Source organism: Rutilus rutilus, assembly GCF_951802725.1.
Source record: "Rutilus rutilus genome assembly, chromosome: 14".
In the NCBI taxonomy this organism is placed as follows: domain Eukaryota; kingdom Metazoa; phylum Chordata; class Actinopteri; order Cypriniformes; family Leuciscidae; genus Rutilus; species Rutilus rutilus.
In genome coordinates, this window is record NC_140219.1 from 34,222,744 (window position 1) to 34,246,717 (window position 23,974).

The window sequence follows — 23,974 nt, forward strand, 5'->3', positions numbered from 1 at the left end:
TCTTAAAATAGCCCTCACTGACACCGATGACTGGAATCTGGCATTCATTTCACTGTTTCACTGAAAATCATTACGTTATTCGAATCGTTCAAAATAAGTTTTTAGTCAGAATGTTCAAATGTTCTGAAATAGTTTTTCTTGTGTGGTTTGGTGGATAGAGCACTTCTGAATTGCTTTACACACATGTAGTGTTGACTCCTTATGTCATGTGGTTACCAGGTCTCCAAATGGCCTTTTTTTTTTTTTTTTACGCCTAGACATTTCTTGAACTAAAAGCTTACAGAAACTACATTTTTTGGGAGTATCATCCTCAAATTTGAATCAAAACACAGTCAGACATTCAGTTTTATATTCATGGTATTTTCAGGCCTTTGACATCAAAGTCTCATACATTTTACCGTAGTGAAGTTCATTCAAAGAAATCGTTTGTCACGTTCATGTATATTTTACCTTGATTTACTCTGTTCCTATAATACTTTGAGTTATTATGACTCTTGGGTAACAAAATTTCAAGTGTCTAGTTTCAAAAAAGACCAGAGTTATGAATAGACTGTAATGGACCATTAAATCCCCCATCACTGAAGTGGGCCGACACCTTTACCTCCAGCCATAGAGGGCGCTGTGGTCTCTGAATACCTGAAAAAGGTTTTCACAAAAGGGGACTCTTACTAAACCTGAGCCAAATATTGCTAAAGAACTCTTTATTTGTTTTTTTGTTTTTTTTTAATGTTTCTCGCTGAATACTTAATGTGGAAATTGTATTTTTATTTTTGTTTTACAAGAGTGTCTGTTACTTACCACCTATTTTTTACAGTCTATGCTTACCACACATGCTTTTATTTTGAAGTCCGTGAAGCGCAGCGGTGTGTGAATGTTGGCGCACTTTCAATGTGAAGCGCCATTCTGATTAACACCACCAGATAAGAGAGTTTTTGGGTCCAAACTGTGAAAATATAGCTTTAAAAAAGGTTTCTTTTTTTTTTTTCTCTTAGCTCCTGGCTGATGAAGGGCACAAGGTACTGAAACTTTGAGAGACTAAAGTGTTTATTGTATCGATCTCCTTTGAAGCTGTTAGTGGGTCGTTAGCATATATGCAGGAGCAGAAATCAGTAGCGGTGGGCAGATCGAGGCTTCGAAACAATCCGACACTGTCTCAACGGTGACACCTAGTGGTCACTTGCAGGTGTTGATCTGAAACAACCTTGACAACGAGCCATTAAAAAATGTGTTGTTTTTTTATTATTGTATTTTTCTAATATGTGAAGCTTGTAACCTGTAGGCTCCTCACTGTGCATAATGCTATTTTGGTCATGAAAAATGAATATTAACAAAAGAAATCAAGCCACAACGTCTCACTTTTTTATAGATTTTTACTCAAAAATATTAATTTCTCTGCTGTGGAAGGACTTAGCCTACTTCTTTTTTAACAGATAATTTCTCCAGCCTTTGAAAAAATCCTCTCACAAAAACCCACGAGGTCAAGATGCGTTGACTTCACTTTTAAACAGATGTGCGATTGTGTGGTCTGTTCCCGACCCTGTCAATCAAACGCTGATTCGGCAGACCCAGAGCCATAGAGAGAAAGAGTTGCGACACTCCCATAGACCTCCGTTGTAAAAAATGGCGGCGCTTTTAACCGCCTACTTCCGGGATTTGAAGATCGGATTAGTTCCAAACACTGTCATTTGGTCGTTGGACACCATTCACTTACATTGCTGCGCGTCGAGTTGTTCCAGAGGTAAATTGCTGAAATATCGACCTCTTTTGAATTGTCAACTGTCTATATTGTATCAGAGGCCCTTTGCGATGCTTATACTGGTCATCATTTTTATATGCATGGCGTAATTATTTATATTTTATGTTGGTTGTTTCAACCAATTTTCAAGCACTGCCTGCTAGCTAGCTAGCGCGACTTCGTCAGCTGTGACAGTAAGAGCTCGGTAATGAATCGCTGCCACCTTTATAGCGACTTAATTAATTTTAATCTTAATCTTAATTTAATTTTTTGGGATATACTAACTTTTCATAATGTTTTGTTGTCTTGAGTGAAGCAGCTTGTGTGAACAATGCTGGACATCTAGGATTGTTATGGCCATCACCAGTCCTGTCTGTTTCATGGATCACCTGCCCCTGGTTTTTGTTTTTCTTGTTCACACACACTCACACAAGCAGACATTTTTTGTTGTCTGTCATTGTTTAATAAAACATATTTTATTTGAAAACCTTCATTTGTATCAGCCATGCTTAATTGATGTCTCAACTCTCAATAGCTGTAACAGAAGTTACAAGTGTTTTGTTAGTGAATTGCTTAAATTACTTGGATTGAGTTACAGCTACCCTTACTCTTAGCCTACTCTGTACACTAACCCAGAGCCATAGAGGAAAATCTTCACTCTGCACTTACCTATAGACCCAAACATAAAAGCGTAAATTCGTTTTTTAATCTGTTATAGTTTTGATAATATGTGTATGGCTTAATCTTAAAATTATATTCTTAGTCTTAACATGATCATATTTCACGTTGTGGTCCTGGGGGTGGCCACTTTCATCAGAAGAAGTGAGCTATAGCTTCTAAGCGAATTCTGAACGGACCGCCACCGCAGACCTCTTTGCGTGATCAAAGGTAGGCTAATGGCTGAATCGGAATTTATAAGCAAAATCACGGGAATCAATAGCCTAATACAGCCCAGTTGTGCTAAAATAAATATCATGAGACGTCCATCATCAGATGAATGATACTGGAAAAGTTAAGTTATAGCCGCTAAAGCCAGTGCTACTACCCATGCGAACATGAACACTATAAGCTTTTCCCTCCAAAAATATAGTCTAAAACTTATCTCCAAATGCAAATGTCACAGGTCGGGGTGGGCCAAGCCAGACTGCACCCACCCCTGGGGACCGGGCACCGCCTCGAGGAGCGTGTCAAGGAACCAGACAAAAACAGAGGATAAAGGAATAACAATTTCTTTATTAAGTTAAAAGCAGGTAAATTTGAAAAGTCCTAATTAAAATCTCTTCTTTCGCCAGAAGCAATTCGATGGGCCCCCTGGACCGGAGCGGGATGGACGTTCGTGGACACCCTGCGGCTCGTCGGAGAGGAATCAGAGGAGGACGCACACCACTCAGGTAAGCCACTGGGTAAGTACTCTTTACAAGGCTCTCAAGGAAGTCTTGGCTACACGGACCCCATTCGGACTGGAACCAGGTAGGTATTCGCAGTGAGGATGGAACGAATGCCGGAGGCTGCCCAGAGGTAAGTATCCAGAGGACGGGGGTCCTCGACTCAGACGGGTCACAGGGACGCAGGTGGCGAGCGGGCCGGACCAGGAGGGGACCCTGAACAGCAGAACAACGCTTTAATCGAGACACATGCCGTAGTTACTCTCTTTCCTTCTGAACAGTAGCAACACTTTGCAACACGGGCGTGGAGGACCACCCGGCAAGAGGACACTTCACTTTGGCTGTGCCCTGCAACGATACAACAGGGTTCAATGGTTCAACAAGATGCGACACTCGACAATGATACCTTCTCTCCTTCTGTACAGGGCGGAGGCTTTCAGTGGGGACAGGTGGGGACCACCAGACGGAGAGGACGCTTCGAGGGAGACACTCCACTTGACTGTACACTGTAACCAGGTAACAGGATTCAACTTCCCAACAGCATATGGAACGTTTCAATTACAATACCTTCTCTCTTTCTGAACAGGACAAGCCTTCAATGGGACAGGTGGAGACCACCAGACGAAGAGGACACTTGAGCGGGACACTCCACTTCGGCTGTGCACTGTAACCAGGTAGCAGGGTTTAACTGTTCAACAGCATATCAAACGTTCACTCAAATACCTTTTCCTTTTCCGAACAGGACAGCGACTTTCAATGGGGCATGTGGAGACCACCAGACGAAGAGGACACTTGAGCGGGACACTCCACTTCGGCTGTGCACTGTAACCAGGTAGCAGGGTTTAACTGTTCAACAGCGTATCAAACGTTCATTCGAATACCTTTTCCTTTTCCGAACAGGACAGCGACTTTCAATGGGGCATGTGGAGACCACCAGACGAAGAGGACACTTGAGCGGGACACTCCACTTCGGCTGTGCACTGTAACCAGGTAGCAGGGTTTAACTGTTCAACAGCGTATCAAACGTTCATTCAAATACCTTTTCCGAACAGGACAGCGACTTTCAATGGGGCATGTGGAAACCACCAGACGGGAAGGATGCTCTAAGCAAGACACTCCACTTCAGCTGTACACTGTATCGATGCAACAGGATTTGACCATTCAGCAGTAATAAGACATTCAGCTGCAATACCTTCTCTCGTTCCAACCCGGGCAGCGGCTTTTGATAGGGACGTGTGGAGACCACCATACGGGAAGGATGCTTTAAGCAAGACGCTCCAGTTCAGCTGTACGCTGCAACAATGTAACAGGAATTAATAGATCGGCAGCATTAACAGAGCGGGGCTGTCTCGAATGGTAAGTTGGGCGCTTGATGTGACAAACCCTGTTCAGAAACAGCGGGTGAAAGACTATAGAGGAGAGTGCACAGCAGACTATTAATACTTCTCCACACGATAAACTTCACTCCATAAAACAAACCGTGTGAATCGTCACTTCAGGCACTGCATTCCACTCGCACACCGTACATTCGGGCCAGCACTCACCCACCGGTCTTTCTCCCACCAGATCGACTCTCGTCTCTCACACGGGCTCCACTTCTCTCAGAGACAGTCAAACGGATGTAGTAATCGTCACATTCAGTGCAGGAAGAACAAAGGTTGGAGACAGATCATTAATTCACTCGGTGTAATACTTCACTCGTGCCACACGCTTTCCAGACTCTCCACACCACTTCAGTGTCAGTTCATATAAACAACGGATCAAATACTCATCACTTTGCGTCTTTCCCACTGTCGACGATATCCCCTGGATTTTCACTGACAAACTTCACTCTCTCATTTCCATTTCTCGGCTTCAATCTTCGCCCCGCTTCACAGCCCAGCCTCAATACAAACAGCCCGCCGACAAAACACAGTATCTCACGGGAGGAAACCCAACCTATCACGGGGGAGAAAGAACCACACAGACTGTCTGTTTCCTCTCTCTTTTTAAAGCCCCATCTTAATGCGCGTTCCTCTCACAACACTCTCTGTAATTCCCCTCACCTGCTGTCAATCAGGCAATTGGCCTCGCTGCCATGGCAACAGATTTCGCGGTGTGATGAGACGACCATCCACAAGAGGTCTCCAAATAATACTGCCTTCACGAGGATTTTACTCTCTCTCTTTATCTGGCTTTTGTCACACCGTGACATACCCCCCTGCCAAACCGTTCTAGTCCCTAGAACGGGATCCGGACACCCAATCTCCATACCTGGATGGGGGTTGTCCCCGGTTCTCCCTTTGGGACCGTCTTGGCGGGGAATTCGGTTCCTCGGGCCTTGGCCCTATCCCCACTCTCTGAGGGACCACAGCCCATCCCACCACGGGAGGCATCCACACTGGTTCAGTAGGCGGTCTCTCTACAGCTGGTTTGAGGTAGTTTGGACAAGGGCGCATCAGATTGCGGTGGAGCACCCGCTCTGGCCCTGCTCTCCCTTCGGGACGAATGGCATACACAGGCTGATCGAGGCGCGGCTGTCGTTGGATCACATACGGCTGGGGCTCCCACCGATCACTGAGCTTACCCTTTCCTTGTCGTCGGTTATCTCGAACTAGAACTCTCTCGCCAGGCAGTAGTGGTGCACTTCGTGCCGTACGGTCATACAACCTCTTATTCTTGGCTGCGGCTTGGTTGATTCGGTCTGAGACCCGTTCATAGGCCAGTTGAAGGCGTTGATGGTGTCTGGTCACCCACCCCGTTACACTGCCTCCTTCTTCAGCCGCCGCAGTCCCCAGCAGTAGGTCCACTGGTAGCCTCACATGCCTTCCGAACATCAGGTAAGTTGGTGCGTAGCCGGTCGTACTATGAATGCTGTTATTATATGCCTGTACCATCGCCGGGAGGTTATCCACCCAATGTCCCTGTTGGTCACCTTCCAAGGTCCCCAAAAGACCAATCAGCGTCTGGTTAAACCTCTCACACCCTCCGTTCCCCTGAGGATGATAGGGCGTCGTATGAGTCTTCTTACATCCATACAATTGACACAACTCACGTACTACCCTGGATTCGAAATTGGGTCCTTGATCCGAATGGAACACTTCAGGGCACCCGAAGGGCTGGATGACATACCTCCACAGGGCATTAGCGGTAGTGATGGCGGTCTGGTCCAGAGTTGGGATGGCCCAGGCATATTTCGTGAAAAGGTCTGTAATCACTAAGATGTTCTGGATATGGTCGACCGGCCTACCCAGCGTCAGATAGTCCATAGCGATGATATGCATCGGTGCTTTGGCTCGAATGGGGACCATTGGAGCTCGAGGCTCCTTCCTGGCTTTAAACAGAGTGCAGCGCGAGTGCCGTTGTCCTCTCCTGCCCCTGATGACCAAGCTTGGTGTGGTAAGCATCCAGCAGGGCGTGACACCACTTCTCGGGAACCACTACCTGACAGACCGGGTCACCCGAGTGTGAGTCCTGAATGGACCGACAAATCACCCCCTCTTTCAGATGGAGCCTCTCCTTCTGGCCCAACAAGCCTCTCACAATTCGATTTTGCGCCCGGCGTTCCGCACCCTCCGGCCAATTGCCCCGCTCCAACCAGGCCCGGACCATTAACAAGTCCTCGTCTTCGCCCTGCCACATCCTCCAACGCTGTGGATCCCATCCCCAACTTGCAGGCGGCTCCTCCGGTGGCTGCCCCAGTGCCTCCACAATGCCCACCATCATTTCCTCATCACGGTCTGCCTCCAGCATGGGTCTCGGATCTTCCGACCCTCCTTCAGGCCACCTAGACAGCACGTCTGCGTTGGTATGTTCCCTTCCTGGCCGGTACTGTAGCTGATAATCAAAGTTGGCCAATTGAGCCACCCACCTCTGTTCTACCGCCCCCAGCTTGGCGGTTTGCAGGTGTACCAGCGGATTGTTGTCGGTCACCACGGTTACCTTTGCTCCCCATAGGTAGTCCTTGAACTTCTCACTGAGCGCCCACTTCATAGTCAGTAACTCGAGCTTGAAGGAACTATAGTTGGCATCGTTTCTCTCCACAGGGTGTAGACTCCGACTAGCATACGCGATGACTCTCTCTTCCTCCTGTTGTTTCTGGGCCAAAACAGCCCCCAAGCCCAGATGGCTAGCGTCCGTGTAAAGAATGAAGGGCTGTGTGAAATCGGCATATGCCAGAATGGGTGCTTGTAACAACTCTTGCTTGAGCTTCTGAAAAGCAATCTCGCATGCCTGGTCCCACTCCACCACTGGGGACCCTCGGCCCCGGACATGTCCCGTTCCACCCAGCAACTGGTTCATGGGTTTGGCGATCTTGGAGAAATCCTTGATGAATCTCCTATAGTACCCCACGAAACCGAGGAAGGATCGAACCTGGCGCACAGTCTTTGGGGCCGCCCACCCCTGTACGGCCGACACTTTCTCTGGGTCCACAGCGATCCCTGCCGCACTCACAATATGGCCCAGGAACTTTACCTCCTTCCGGAAAAGCTGGCATTTATCCGGTTGGAGCTTCAGCCCGTACTTCTCCAAAGAGCGGAACACCTGCTCCAGGTGCTGAAGGTGAGACTCAAAATCGGGGGAATAGATAATCACGTCATCCAGGTACACCAGGGTGGTATCCATCAGCTGGCTCCCTAAACAGCGCTGCATTAGTCGCTGGAACGTGGCAGGGGCGTTGCAGAGGCCGAAGGGCATCCGGTCCCACTCGTATAACCCAAAGGGGGTCGTGAAGGCCGTCTTCTCCCGGTCCCGCTCGTCCACCTGCACCTGCCAGTAGCCGCTCGCCAAGTCTAGTGTGGAATACCAGGCCGCCCGTGTGAGGCTAGTAAGGGAATCCTCGACTCGAGGCAATGGGAAAGCATCCCGCTTTGTCACTAGGTTCAACTTCCGATAATCCACACAGAATCTCCATGCGCCTGTCTTCTTCCTCACCAGTACGATCGGGGCCGCCCAAGGGCTGCTGCTCTCGCGGAAGATCCCTCTATCCAGCATCCCTCGCAACAGAGCACGAACCTCAGAGTACAATGTCGGGGGCACCGGTCGGTAGCGCTCTCTACTGGGTGTGGCCCCTCCAGTGGGAATTTGATGCTTAACGATGTTAGTACACCCATAATCCTCATCGTGGGTGGAGAACAACTGTGGCCATTTTGATAGGAAAGCCTTAAGCCGCCTTGTCTGATCCTCCGCCAGCCCTTCTCCCCGTAGGGACTCACCTCTAAGGTGGGCCGGCAGTCCTTCTCCAGCCTCTCTGCTGTGCATCCCCGTCTGCGCCAAAGCAACCTCCACTACGGTTGGGCCTACTTGGCTGAACTTGACTTCTCCTGGCTCTTGCACTTGCTGCGGTTTCACCGAGATGACTCGGGCTAGACGCTGATGACGATACAGTTGGATTGGAAAAGGATTCGTGTTCCGAACTCTCACCCGAATTCGGCCTCTTTGGGCGGATGCCAGTCCTCTGGCCACCTCCACCTTAGGACCTTCGTTGTGTGGTTCCACCAGCACCCACTCCTCCGGGTGGTAAAGTCTAGGGGGCACCCTGACCCAGACCATCGCCTCGCTTCGAGCCGGGACGGACAAAGCATAACGGCAAGCCACTCTCCCAGTGCTCTCCCGGTCCTCCTGCTGCTCGGCCAGGCAAACTCGGCGACAGTCTGCCCGAATACGCTCCCATTCTCTGCCCTCAGGTGTCACAGTCGCTCGGGCCGGCCCACGCTGGAACAGCTCTTCCCAGCAGTCGGAGATGACATTCATGCCCAGTAGGGCGCGATGAGACCCCAGACACACGTCACGAACCACCACCACTCCTTTCTGGGGTACAACCATACCGTGAATCTCCAGGTCTGTCACTACATAACCCACATACGGGATATCGAGCCCATTGGCCCCTCGCAGAGTTAACCAGGGGGCCTCAGTCGTCGGTCGGCCCTGGGTGCCGAATAGTTCCTGAACCACGCTCTCCGCAAACAGAGTGACTTGCGACCCCGTGTCCAACAAACACTGCACCTTCTTGCTGTTGACTCGGATCGTGATAATCGGACAGCGGCCCACTAGGCGTTCTTTAGACAGTCCAGGAGAAGAAGGGTCTGAAAAGGGGGTCCCGACCACTTGACCCACAGTGGCCGGAGACTCTAAAAACCCCCTTGTGAAGCGCGTCTGGAAGGGCACTAACGGATGTAATGTCCAGCTTCTCCACAACCGTTACAGATAGGACGCCCCTGTTCATCCCACTGGAATCGGGGACCCATGGGTCGGGCGAAACGACGCTCTGGAGGGCGACTCCCGTCAGAGTAGGTCCGCTCTCGCGGTGAAGGAAGTGAATGGAGGCGTTCTCGGCGGAGCTCTTCGACAACAGATTTGGACAGATCAGACATTTGTTCTCGGATATCCTTTTTCAATTCTTCCCGAAGGGCATGCTTCCAATCGGAGGTGGCAGGGGCCGAAGGCCCACTAACAGCGTTCGCCACCAGACAGCTGGGAGGATCTACACCTTCGGTGTGATCACGCTCAAGGGCCAGAGCTTCTCGCCGCAATTCTTCAAACGTGAGGTCAGGGTTCCGTCTCAACTGCACCCGCAGACTCTGACGTACTGGGCCCTCTCGTAATCCCAGCAAAAACTGATCTCGCAGTAGGGTCTCCTCGTCGCCCAGGCCGTGGTCCTATCTTCCCCTTAGCCTGGTGAACTGTTCCCTCAGTTGCAACGCGAATGGCCGAACAGTTTGTCGAGGCCCTTGCCTACAATTAAAGAATTTGGTTCTCAGGACAGCTACCGGGGTGGTGTCTCCGTATTGTACCGTGAGGAAATCAAAGATGGCTCGGACTGTGGTGCGGGTTGCTTCCGGTGCTGCCTGTACTTCTCTTCTTGCTTCTCCCTCTAGTGAATTTAATACGAACTGTACCTTCTGCAGGGCGTTCAGCCCTGCCAGGTATTCCACCTGGGCCTTCCATGCTGACAGGCTTAATTCTGACCCCGGACCTCCGTACTTCTGGGCCCACGGGGCCCCCATAAAGAAGGGCATAACCGGCTGTCTGGCCTCTGGCTCTTCTTCCTCTGCCATTTAGGACCTTGATCGCTCCACTCGAGACGGTAACCCTGCCGACTACGCCAAAGTTCTGTCACAGGTCGGGGTGGGCCAAGCCAGACTGCACCCACCCCTGGGGACCGGGCACCGCCTCGAGGAGCGTGTCAAGGAACCAGACAAAAACAGAGGATAAAGGAATAACAATTTCTTAATAATTTCTCAATAAGTTGGGCGCTTGATGTGACAAACCCTGTTCAGAAACAGCGGGTGAAAGACTATAGAGGAGAGTGCACAGCAGACTATTAATACTTCTCCACACAATAAACTTCACTCCATAACACAAACCGTGTGAATCGTCACTTCAGGCACTGCATTCCACTCGCACACCGTGCATTCGGGCCAGCACTCACCCACCGGTCTTTCTCCCACCAGATCGACTCTCGTCTCTCACACGGGCTCCACTTCTCTCAGAGACAGTCAAACGGATGTAGTAATCGTCACATTCAGTGCAGGAAGAACAAAGGTTGGAGACAGATCATTAATTCACTCGGTGTAATACTTCACTCGTGCCACACGCTTTCCAGACTCTCCACACCACTTCAGTGTCAGTGCATATAAACAACGGATCAAATACTCATCACTTTGCGTCTTTCCCACTGTCGACGATATCCCCTGGATTTTCACTGACAAACTTCACTCTCTCATTTCCATTTCTCGGCTTCAATCTTCGCCCCGCTTCACAGCCCAGCCTCAATACAAACAGCCCGCCGACAAAACACAGTATCTCACGGGAGGAAACCCAACCTCTCACGGGGGAGAAAGAACCACACAGACCGTCTGTTTCCTCTCTCTTTTTAAAGCACCATCTTAATGCGCGTTCCTCTCACAACACTCTCTGTAATTCCCCTCACCTGTTGTCAATCAGGCAATTGGCCTCGCTGCCATGGCAACAGATTTCGCGGTGTGATGAGACGACCATCCACAAGAGGTCTCCAAATAATACTGCCTTCACGAGGATTTTACTCTCTCTCTTTATCTGGCTTTTGTCACACCGTGACACAAAACTGACATTAACAAAATGCAATAATGCAATAACAGCTGAAAAAGTACTTGGGTGTGTGTTTTATTTTATATTTACCGTTCAATAATACAATCGCTGCTGTCTGTCCCATAGAAGAACATGACAGCCAGCGTATGTTTTGGAACTATTGGGGCTTACATGAACCACGTGACAGCCGTAGCGGCGACATCAAAGAGTGTCGCAACTCTTTCTCTCTATGGCTCTGGGCGGACCATGCCACCTGTCGAAACACTTGTGAAACACTCCGAAGCTTCATTTAGCCGTAGTCACGTGACATGGGTGTTTTGAATCGCGCTTCGGATCAGTGTTGCGAAACATCTGCGCTTCGGGATCTCGAAAAGCTTCGGAACGCCAGTTTCGCGTCAGCCATCCCTAGAAATCAGTGATGACCATTTCATTTGCTTATATGTGTTATGTAGAGAGTGTGTGTGATTCATTGTTACGGTCACATGCAGAACACAGTGTATTATTGCCTCGTTTCTCTTGATCTGCACTTCTGTTTGCACTTGTTTACAGCAAATTTGAGCCTTTATTTTTTTAGGTTTTTCTCTCTAAATTGAGATCGTAAGCTGTACCAAAAATAATTCATAGTTTTATCATTTGTCATTTAGTCCATATTGCACTTTAAAAGGAGATTGTTGTAATTAAAACAATTTATAAACTCATATAGGTCATAGAGGTAAAGCACTTTGAAATAAGTTTGTCAGTTGTTTAAAACTCATTTTTGGCAGGTGCTTTATCTGCATTAAACATTATTATTGTCAGTGTTAAAATAATTCATAATAATACAATAAGGCAAGGCTATTACATTAGCCTGCATTGTGCATACTAAAAACTTGATTTATTGTCACACTATTTATAGTGTAGTCAATTAGATTGCAAATGTGTATTCATTAGTTTGTACGTTTGTTATGGACATTTATGCACAATTTGCAGTGAGAAGTCTAATGTTTATTTGTTAGTTTCATTTTATTCAGCTCTTACGCAGTGGCGTGGCGTGGGGAAAATTTCTGAGGAAGCCAATTAAGACACAACCTCTAAGCTGTGTGTTTGTTTTAAGGGGTGGGGGCAGAAAATCATACGTTACCATTTGTATGTTGCTATTTGGATGAACTATTAGAGCGCCCAGCATCATCTTACCGGGACTTAACGTTACGCTTGTTACAATCCAACACTTTGAGCACGTAACGTTAACGTTAGATACCTAAAATATGTTGCGCATACAGCTCAACTAACGCGATTGTTATAAAGGTGTTTGAACAACAAAACACATCCTCTTGCACATATTTGACAATCGGAATATCAGATATATCCTGCTATAGCTAATAAATTAGTGAAATTTTGAATAAAAAAAGGAAATAAAAGCTGATCATTCAGCACTATTGTGGCTGCGGTGTGACAAGCAGTGAAAGACGCGTCTCCATGGGAACCATAAAGTGATACTACGATCAATAACGGTCGCCTTGAAAAACGTACGTGTGAAAAGGTTGTTTGTAAGGCTTACATTTAAATGTGTCTTTGTTTTGTTTTGAGTGTATGGTCAATAAATAAAGGAATTAAAAAGATGGGCACAAAACCACAAATCTTCCGCTATTTCATTCATTCATTCATTGACGATGATAACGTGATGTGATTGGCCTGATGCCAACAAGTTCATGGCTTCCCTTGACACTGTCCTGACCAATCACAGGGGAGCAGTGTCGTGACAATAGCGTCACCTGATTGGTTAATCATTCTTTTTTTTTTTCTATCAAGGGATGCCAACTCAGCCTGGCCTCCTCACAGACACAGGGTGCAGTACCATGTTTTCAACGCTCATTCACCATGTCACTTTTATAGGGGCGCTGTTTTACACATCATAAAACACTCAGTAATGAATGAAGAGAGACGATGAGGAGATGACAGAAGGACTACGTAAACTGTGAAAACAAAAGTGTTTATTAAATGACGATTATATTCTGAAAAAGTGAGGAAGCCTGGCTTCCCTTGGCCTCCGCAAGAAAACGCCACTGCTCTTACGGTGTTTTGGGAATAAAATTCTTCATAAACATCAGTTCCTGAGAGTAAATTGCATCTGTTCAGCCGGGAATGCTCATAGACCATGGGGTTTAAGAGCTGCAGACACTTTTATTTGAGTACGTCGTTTTCAGAAAATTCTCAAAAATAATGGCGCATATTCAGAGGAGAGAAGCAACTTTAAGGATATTTACCACCGGTTACATTAGGACTCACATCCACATCACTGATCCAACTGTAAATGAGCAGACAGACATACAGCAATAGAAAAGCATTCGCAGCATCAATGTTCAGTTTGTGTTTGAAATGCTGCATTTACAGTGATTGATTTCTGACGCTGAAGTCAAAGCTTAAGACTTTATTCTGAAGAGCGTTTCTGAGAAGTCTTACACATACGGCTCTGATCTGGGTAACACTTTATTTCCATAGTCCACTTTAGATATTCTACTGACTATAAGTAACTTGGCAGCTACAAGTCAACTTATTCTCCTAACCTGAACCCTAACACATAACCATAACCTACCAGTCTATTGACAGTCAACTACAGTCTACTAATACTCTAATGACAGTTAGTTGACATGTAGTTGCAAAGTTACTTATAGTTAGTAGAATATCTAAAGTGGACTATGGAAATAAAGTGTAACCGCAATTTGTAATCAGCCGAATCAAGTATTTCTACACTAAGCGTGTATATTTCATTAACACTTTTGTGGATTATTTCAACAACAAAAAGATCTAACCTTTATAACTGAAATAATTATTCATTCACAACAAAAACTTACATTTTTTTCATGTTTAAAATGAACTGGTTCAGTGATTAGAAAATATAATTATACTTTATTAACATGTGAAAATTGTAGAAAATGAATCTGTTAAGTGATAATTAGCCTGAAAACATGAATGCTAAAATGGTCTCTAAAATATGAAGGTAAAACAGTAGCAAAACTCGAGAGCTTGCTAATTTGAATGTGAGAACTTGTAAAATTAATATTTGTATTTGTAAGTTGAAATTTATACTTGCAGCTCTGATGTGAAAAGCTGCATCTATCGATTTGCACACACAGACAATACTCAGAACACCCGTGTTTTGAATTCGAAGTTGCAGATTAATAGTTACAAATGTGTAAAGTGTCATTTACATAAACAAAATGACAGGCACAATTGTGTACTACACATTTATCTTTGTGCTTTAGTTCAGTTTCGTTGTACAACCACAAGTCGGCACTCACAACCTCTCATATCTGGCAGTACAACTTCAAATCCTAGCGCTTTGACTTTTGCTACTCTTTTTGCGATATTCTGTAGCAAAACTCACTCGTGCACTTGTAAATGCAGACTTGAGAGAGCAGAGTCGGGGGCGGGGCTGGGGTCAAAATGAAGTAATATTATTGGTCGATGCCTCACCAATGAACAACGCAAGCCACAATGCAAACATTTGTATGCATATGTATCAGCTATTTTTTAAAACGCTTGGAAAATATTTTTATGAAATATCATTAGTTTTACTGGTTTTTATATATCAGTAAAAGCGCAGCAATGCCGTTTAATTGGTTGGAGCCATATGGGACGTTTTTTGCGCCATGACGTCACTACACAGAGCAGCTCGCGCCGTTTTGGTGGTGTTGGTCATAGACATCGTGGTGGTCGATCGATTGCGATGGCGGCATCAAACAATCCGAGAGTAAGTTTTTATTATTATTTTTTTATTTTTTTATAACCGTTCTAAAGAATAAAATACTTATTAAATTTTCCTTGAGTGACATTCTGTATATTAGGCTACTAATGAATAACGTTACCACTTATAAGTAGGTTTAAGGGTGGGTTAGTGTGTAAGGGATGGGTCAACAGTGGTAATTACAGAAATTAATTACAAATGTAATTACATAGGCCTATAGTTCTTTTTTTAAAGATAAGTATGTAAAAACATGCAAGTACACAATAAGTACATTGTACAAAATGATTAATTTAAATCTAGGTACATAGTAGTTAAGACCACGTAAAGTGGGACCCGCTTAAAGTTAACGTTTTGCCACAGACAGTTCTAAATGCTCAACATAATTCATCATTCTAGGCGTTTTCTCTGATAATATAAAATATTCAATATACAATGTACATCGACAAGGTTTTTAGCTACAAAGTCAAATTTTACCTCAAGGTGTTATCACATAAATGGCCGATTTACTGTACAGTAGCCTGTTTATTACACATCATAATTGAGTAACGTTATTCCAAAGTGCCGCGATGTGTTTATCCTTTTACTAGCTACCACACCTGTTGACAAAAAAAAAAAAAAAAAAAAAAAACCTGCATATGTTGGTTAGGTAGGTTTTGAAACCTGGTTTACGCTGGTAATGTGCTGGTCATAAGATGGTTTAGGATGCTCATGTGCTGGTCCTTAGCTGTTTTAAACTGGCCATGTGCTGGTCCTAAGATGGCCCTAAGCAACTAGCTCCTGCTCAGGACCAGCACATTACCAGTTTAAATCATACTTCCAAATCTACCTAGCCAGCATATGCTGTTTTTAAAAGGGACATCCATGCCTTTACCTGTTCAAAATACTACAGCTTAATAATACAAATACTTTTAGATGTATAGTTAAAATGTATGTATAACTTAAATATTATTGAAATGTAAAATAACTGTAATGTAATTGTTTCAATTAATATATTAATATTATTATCTTTCAGGAACTGTTCTTGAACCATTTATTACAACGGCTTTATACCCGTCTGTCACTTTGGCTGGAACGTGTTCCTCTTGACCTTGACTTCTTGGAATTTACATGTTCTCAGGAGCTGGTCATTTTTAGTGCCATCTCAAATCAGGTACCCATTCCACATGAACTGTATGATGCACTTTATCACGTACACCAGATGGTTGCAAACAGCACTAACATGGATGCACACGTCATGGTTTCCCAGGAGAAAGGAAACAATGGTCGTCCACGGATTGTAATTTCTAAGGACTCTGTATCCAAACTAATTACTTTAGGATTACCTGTGGCATGTATTGCAAGGTTGCTAGGGGTGTCCAAGTTCACAATTCATAGACGCATGGTGGAATGGGGATTGTCTGTGAAGGCAACCTACAGCAACATAACAGATGCAGAGCTAGATTCACTCGTGGCAACAATCCACACAAGCAATCCGGATGCGGGTTACAGAATGATGATGGGTCTGCTGAGAGCACAAGGTCATCGGGTACAATGGGACAGAGTTCGCTCTTCGATGCATCGAGTTGACACTGCAAGCATTGTGTTCAGGATGTCACAGTTAGGATGTGTGGTTAGGAGGACATACTCTGTCCCCAGCCCAAAGTCCCTGATGCACATTGACACAAACCACAAGCTGATACGGTAAGTTAAACATAAAAATTGTATTTATTATATACTGTTTGTGCAATTCAGTATTTGTGACAGAAATTTACTTTTTCAAGGTATAACATCGTGATATTTGGAGGTATTGATGGCTTCTCCAGGAAGGTAAAGATAAAGAGACTGCTTAATTGAACTAGAAGAGTGATGAATTAGTGAATGGTGGTTATTTTGATTCATAAACTTCTTAAAACACATACCAACAAAAGAATAATTGAAATAACTTGCCTTTTACGCAACAATTTTTTGTACTTGTCATAATACTTTCTAACAATGTAAATGAAAATGGAAAACAGGTATGATGTTTTTTAAAAACATGTTTATTAATGTAGATAATGTATCTTGGTGTGTCAAACAACAATCTGGCTTCTACAACACTGTCTTTCTTCCGTGAGGCAGTTCAGAAGTTTGGATTTCCACTGAGGTAAAACTTGACTTTTTTGTATGAAATAAGTGGAATATAGGTTTAAAGTACTGAGCTGATGTAAACATAAATACATATAACCATGGAAGGTTATGTAAACATTGTATGCTGACACATTATTTGTAATCAACATTTTTTGCCAGGGTTCGGGGCGATCATGGAGGGGAGAACGTAGATGTGGCCTGCCTTATGTTCTCTGTCCGGGGAACAGGGAGAGGTAGCTTCATTGCGGGTAAAAGTGTTCATAATCAAAGGTAAATTTTAATATTATATGATATATTTAACTCTTGTGCACTGTTCATTTAGAGTGTATACTATGACTTTTTAGGGTCAATAGAAATACACACAGTGATCAGTTTTTGCAATTATGCCACATTGTTGTGTTATCAAATTATTATTTGAAAATAGTATTCATTAAAACTTTAAGTTGCAGTCTTCCTCTCATAAAGATTATAAGATAATTTACCTGGGCTTCTGTTATAGAGCTGACCATGTTGAAACATTTTTTCCCCTCACTCCTTTAAAACAGAATTGAGCGATTGTGGCGGGATGTGTTCACTGCGGTTACCTCCCACTTTTACCACGTTCTGCACCAACTGGAAGAGAATGGGCATCTTGATCTGTCCAGTAGTCTTCACATCTTCTGCTGTCACTATGCCTTCATCCCACGGCTCCAAGCCCATCTCAATATATTTAGAGATGGATGGGACAACCACCCTCTTTCATCAGAGGGCAACCTCTCTCCTAATCAGCTGTGGCAACTGGGGCAGCAGTACCATTCTGAAGAGTGTGATGAGGTAGGCATGTGGTCTATTTATTTTTATCTTTTTTTTATTTTTTTATGCTAATTTATAATTTCTTAGATTCTACAGATTCCACAAATAGACTGGGAAAGCAGCGGTCTTATCCCCAGTGACACAAGTTCTGCCATCCAGGTTCCTGAAATTGAATGTCCACTGAGTTCAGAGGAACTTAATGAACTAAAGGCTGCTGTGGACCCAGTACAGCCATCAGAAAATTTCGGGGCAGATGTTTACATTGCTACACTGCAGTACATGCATAGCATTGGCTACATGTAAGAAAGTTGAAGTATCAGTAATTGAGATAAAACAACAAGAAAAAACACACAAAGAACAAGTCTGTCTTGATATTTTATTTTTCTTGAACTGTATCAGACAATAAATGTATTCATTTTAAGCAGTCTTTTGTCTTACTGCAACTGAAGCTGCCTCAAAAAAGCGCTCTGAAGTATAAATGCTGAACTAGTAAATGACAGAACAATTAAAAGTATCACTTTAACACAATGTAAACAAGTTTGAGTCATTTAATATTACATATCTAAAACAGTTCCTTTGAACAATTTCAACATTTTAAGTAAAACAGAAACATAACAATGCCTGAAATAACCATTTAAAGGGTTAGTTCACCCCAAAATGAAAATTATGTCATTAATGACTCACGCTCATGTCGTTCCAAGCCCGTAAGACCTCCGTTCATCTTCGGAACACAGTTTAAGATATTTTAGATTTAGTCCGAGAGCTTTCTGTCACTCCATTGAAAGTCAATGGACGACATACTGTCCATGTCCAGAAAGTGGCTCAATCTTAAGTTTATCAAGCGACGAGAATACTTTTTGTGCGCAAAAAGTAAACAAAAATAACGACTTTATGCCAAATAAAAGTATTCTCGTCGCTTGATAAACTTAAGATTGAGCCACTGATGTCACATGGACTACTTTGATGATGTCTGTATTGCCTTTCTGGACATGGACAGTATGTCGTCCATTGACTTTCAATGGAGTGACAGAAAGCTCTCAGACTAAATCTAAAATATCTTAAACTGTGTTCCGAAGATGAACGGAGGTCTTACGGGCTTGGAACGACATGAGGGTGAGTCATTAATGACATAATTTTCATTTTTGGGTGAACTAACCCTTTAAGATTTGCAACTGAAAGAAGTTCATGTAATTTTATACAAGGCCAAAACCAACGTCACTAGTGGCAATACAGCTTTCCAGGTGTTTTTTGAACTGGTCATAGGTTGTGTAATGAGCTGGAAGACGGAGAATGCAAAAACAGGTAGAGGATGTAGGGTGTTCTGCCTGTACCACCTTCACCTGCATGTCCTTCATGGGCAACTCCCAGGCCACCCAGAATTTGACCAGCTGCTTCAATTTACATTGATCAGCTAAAATGGAGCAGACAAATAGTGAACAAGATAAACTATCAAAACACTAATTTTACAATATATATGCAAGTTAGTGTTAAGATCTGTAAAATATTAATCAATAACATAAAGAAAAGGTTTGTATATGGATTTGTATCAGCACCAGGCAGTTTAATGGCCAGTTTTGCTATCAGGAAAGTACAACACAACATACCAGTTTCCACAAACTGCCTTAGGTACCCTGAAATTCTGCATTGGGTGGTAAATGGGGGTGCATTATCCTCCTCTTCTTCTTCTGCCATGGGCCAGATGATGTTGTTTAAGAGAACCTAATTATAATTTTAGTATTCAATAAGGGCATACTTTAAATGTATGAATCTACACTGGAATTAACATTCTGATAATTAATGTGGGGTAGTATAATTGAATAAATCACCTGTGTACTGCATTCAGCCATTGACTGGCTTGGAAAAACCACAGATGACACATCCGGTCGGGCCTCCAGTAACTGCCATACCTTGGTGTCTTTCAAACCTTCTCTGATCTGTTTTACTTGTCGCCAAGTTCGTGTCAGCACCTGATTATGACAATCATTTGATGAATCCCATTTGACTGAACATTAATGTAATTAGGAAACAAAATTTGTGTTAATGGATTATTGTGGTTTGTTTTGCTTTCTGTTTTTACAGTTTTTCATATAAACACATACAATTCTAACTTACTGCTAGACTGCTGAACCCTTGCATGAGGAGAAAAAAAAATCACTTACTGCATGCTGAAGAAGATTATGTAAGAGCCAAGTGCGGTTTGTTGTTGTCAACGCTGGAAGGTCCCAGGATATTGCCAGATGGTTAATCGTTGCCTTCTCATCCTCAGTAAAATCATTCTTTGAATCACCTGCAGCAAGCTTTATAAATAGTGAAAGAATACAATGAAATATACAAACTCATTTACCTCTATCAATTTGGCATCTACCGACTTACCATCTGTATTGTCTCCCTGATGTCAATGTCAGCCACATCTTCAATTGTGATGGTTGCTGTCTGTGGGGAGCCACCTACTAACACATGTATAATGGCTGGGCTCACACCTGCTAATGAAGGCCCACCATGGAGGAAAGAATGGCCAATAATCCTGCCTGCCATCACAAACAAGTCGCTCTGCAAAAGGACTTGGGAAGTAGATGGAATAAGGTGGTCTGCCTGGCCTTCAAATAATGCAGTGCCTCTTCCATTTCCTGTTGGTAAAGCAGAAAAGGCCAAAACTTTTTTGAGAAAAAATGACACTGTCTATTAATAAAAAAGATCACACACAATGTTTACAAAATAGTAACTGAGACATCTTTTTATAAAAATATTTTTTTCTAAACCTGTATGGCTGTCCTTTGCAGATCACAAAAGAAGATATTTGTCAGAATCGTATATGTTGTTTTCTATACAATGGCTCCAGAAAGATACTGTGGCTTTAAATTGATCGTTCCTTCTGATTGACAATTCAGTAGAAAGAACCAACATTTAAACTATCCAAAACTGTCCTAAAATCATGGAGAAAGACAGCCATACAGGTTTTGAACAACATAAGGGTGAGTATAACATGAGACATTTTGTGGCAAACTTGCTCTTTAAAGTTGTTGCATAGATAAGGTCCATGATGATATTCCTTCAAACAACTAACCTGCATTAAAGAGGAAACCATTCTGCAGCTTGTGCATTGCCATGCTTAGAAAATGGCGTTGAACACCATCCCCAGTGGCAACATCCCCTAAAAAATAGTAAACTTTAAGATGTATTACAGGTAAACAAGGTATATCATAAAAGGTATCAATAATTAAAGCAATATAGTGTATGGCATAAATGACAGTCTGTTATTAAGCATTTTAAACATTAGTATTACTGTAACAGTACCTTCCAGTCGGCATTGGAGAGGTCTAGCCCAATCAATTTTGGGGACCTTGTAAAAATTTATTATTCTCCCTTCCTGGTCCTCCATGTCTTCTCTGATATCGATTCTTATTTTCAATGGGGGCTCATCTTCTTTTTGTCGAAGTGCATACCGCCTGTAGAGTTTTGCTGCCCTTTCTGGAACCTCAATCAATTTCCAATCTGCAGCCCCCCAAAAAATAATTTCATGGTATAGTATCATGGAGAGAACTTTTACATCAACTTTTTACATTATGAGAAAATAAAACACAAAATCCATACCATCACACACTGAAGGTAGACTTTCAGCTGAAACAGATGCTCCCGGTGTTAAATGATTAGGATCAAGATGGAGAGTAGTGCTTTGTTGTGTGCTACTGCTTTGGGATGGTGTTGATGCACTTTCATCAGCAGAATGTCCAACCATAATCGAGGTAAAACTTTCAGGGAAGCTACAACAAAATACATAATCATCCATTGCCCATGTAGGCTTTAAGGAAAGTTTTAAACCTAAACAACAGAATACCTGAATAACAGAATTCACCAATTTTCTTCAAACCATTAACTTTCATAATTTTTCTCTTTTCTAGATATAGCAGTAGATCTATTTCATATTTGCTGTGGACAGAAAAAAACCATCCTCTCCCTACACACCTATAATGTCTACAGTACCTTTCTCCACATGTGCTTGCATGATAAGGCATCACTTCTGCAGGAAATTCTTCACCACATATCGGGCAGGCATCCTAAAGAATGAGAGAGACTCAATATGACATCAGACAGGTGTACATAACTGTTACGGACTGCAACTTTATGTTTTGTCTTGACCTCACTTTCAACGTAGATAACCTCTTACCAGACAAATTACATCTGAATCATTGCTCAGTCCTTGGGCCTCTTCATTTTCTTTTTCAGATTCAGATTCTACCTGGAAAACAAAACAAAACAAAACCAAAAAAAATCAGATTCTATTTATATTCAATATAAAAAGAAGGATCATTAAAACTACGGCAAAGGCCAAATAATAGATATACGTAAAAAAAATAATAGATGGCTATATAAAAAAAAAAAAAAAAAAATCCATGAAATAAGTGTGACTGAAGGTAGCAGCTGAGCCCACCATCTATTCAGATATTCAGTAATAACCTAAATAGCTCAAGAAACCGAACAATACACCTGACCCTTGGACATAAAATAGATAACTAACCTCTTGTAGTGGACTCTAAAGACACTTTAGATCTGTTTATTGTATACATATATACTTTATCAGTTTTTGCGAATGATACTGAAAAATAACTTACAGTATTATTACTCTGACAATCCTCAAGGTGACATGGCAGCAACTGTAATGGGACTGATGTACCACAGGTCATGCAGATGTTTTTGGGCATGTTCTGAAATTCAGGTGCATCATATGGCAACGGGGTTAAATCAATTTCTTCTTGGAGGGGGACGATATAGATGACATTCTTCCCATTGTTAGAGGAGGCTTTCAATATTTTTGCTGTGTAGCCCTGGGAACCTTGGGGCAGAGAAGTAGTTTTCCTTTGTCCACTGCCCCCTTTTAAACATACACATAAAAAACAATAACAATACTGGTAAAAGGATTAAACATGAAAATGCATTTGGTTTCATAAACTTACCTGAGGCTTTTTGGAGAAGCCAACCACCCCTTAAATTTTGCAACTTTGGGTACTCCTGAAAGAGTACTTTGGTTATCTGGATATTAAAAGGCATAGATGTAAGTATTAATGCAACAACAACGAAAACATTTACATGTACACAATGTAAAAATGTACGAACAAAAGCTTAATATCTTTTATGTTTCCAAAAACATATTTAAACATGAAGTTTTGCACCATGGCTCACCTCAGTATGATCAGCATCATCTGGAATATTTACAGTTCTTCTGCCTAGGCCTGCTTGTAAGAGGACTATTTCATCTTTGGGAGTCTTTTGGGAGTTTTTTGAAATCAAGCAAAACTGGAGCTCTAAAAACCTTACAGATGTAACTCTCGCAGGTTCAGGTGCCATTTTCTTCATTCGTTTACGGCCTCCATTGTAAATTGCTGGAAAAGCTCTTTAATAAAACAACAAAATATGTGTAAATACGTAAAGTTATTATTAAATTAACACTTGCAGGAACAGACCATTTGCAGTGTGACTAAAATAGGAGACAATCAAACATTCAATGTAAACTAATATTAAACACAACATAAAATGCACAAATATTTGAATTGACAATTAATGGACACCTTTAACCAAAACAACTCTTAGTTCACTAATCAGTGGTACAATTCCCCTTTAGCTACCTGGATTTATGAGCCTTGCTTAAGGCTGTATAGACCAATTTGGAGTAAACATCATAGTTACATCTCTTGCAGCTGTGTGCACATTGTGGTGTCAGAAAAACAATGGTAACAAGTGAAGGAAAACAAGTAAAATCCATGGAATAAGAGAAAATGTATTGCTGTGCCTTTGGATATCAGAATCAGAATGCAAATAATCTTTAAAAAATATCATCATCAAAGAGGCCATTTGAAGCTAAATGCAGACGTTTAAACAGACATACTATGGATGAAACCTGCTATGAATACTCTACTTTTATATAATAATAGGTCTACATAATATTTACATATGCAGTTCATAGGGGACATATTGTATTAGCCCTACAGTTACAGGATGTATTATTATTTAAACCTATATCAATTTATGTAACATTTACCTACTTTTTCTCACAATTCTGTTTTTTTTCTCTGTATAACCTAGTGAGTTTGTAAATTTAGAAATATGGGATTAAAAAAAAGTAGCATGGGATATAAATTCATGATTCTGAGCTAAGTGCAAAAGAGAGAATGATGAGTAGTTTTTCCT

At 42.8% G+C, this 23,974-nt stretch overlaps 2 protein-coding genes across 2 annotated transcripts; one reads left to right on the forward strand and one right to left on the reverse strand.

Annotated features, from left to right (window-relative positions):
- Window positions 1–16,271: 16,271 nt before the first annotated feature.
- On the forward strand, window positions 16,272–18,449 carry LOC311303334 (uncharacterized protein; the record flags this gene model as incomplete). Its single annotated transcript, XM_084429760.1, has 6 exons — window positions 16,272–16,573; window positions 16,654–16,699; window positions 16,924–17,015; window positions 17,159–17,269; window positions 17,545–17,812; window positions 17,879–18,449. The coding sequence occupies 6 exons, from the start codon at window positions 16,272–16,274 to the stop codon at window positions 18,092–18,094; spliced, it is 1,035 nt and encodes a 344-aa protein (XP_084285886.1). The 3' UTR covers window positions 18,095–18,449.
- A 1,703-nt stretch (window positions 18,450–20,152) lies between these two features.
- LOC311303335 (uncharacterized protein) lies at window positions 20,153–23,134 on the reverse strand (the record flags this gene model as incomplete). Its single annotated transcript, XM_084429761.1, has 7 exons — window positions 20,153–20,238; window positions 21,383–21,552; window positions 21,773–21,846; window positions 21,957–22,028; window positions 22,402–22,661; window positions 22,744–22,819; window positions 22,970–23,134. 7 exons carry the CDS (start codon window positions 23,132–23,134, stop codon window positions 20,153–20,155), a joined length of 903 nt encoding a protein of 300 aa, XP_084285887.1.
- Between the last annotated feature and the right edge of the window lie 840 nt (window positions 23,135–23,974).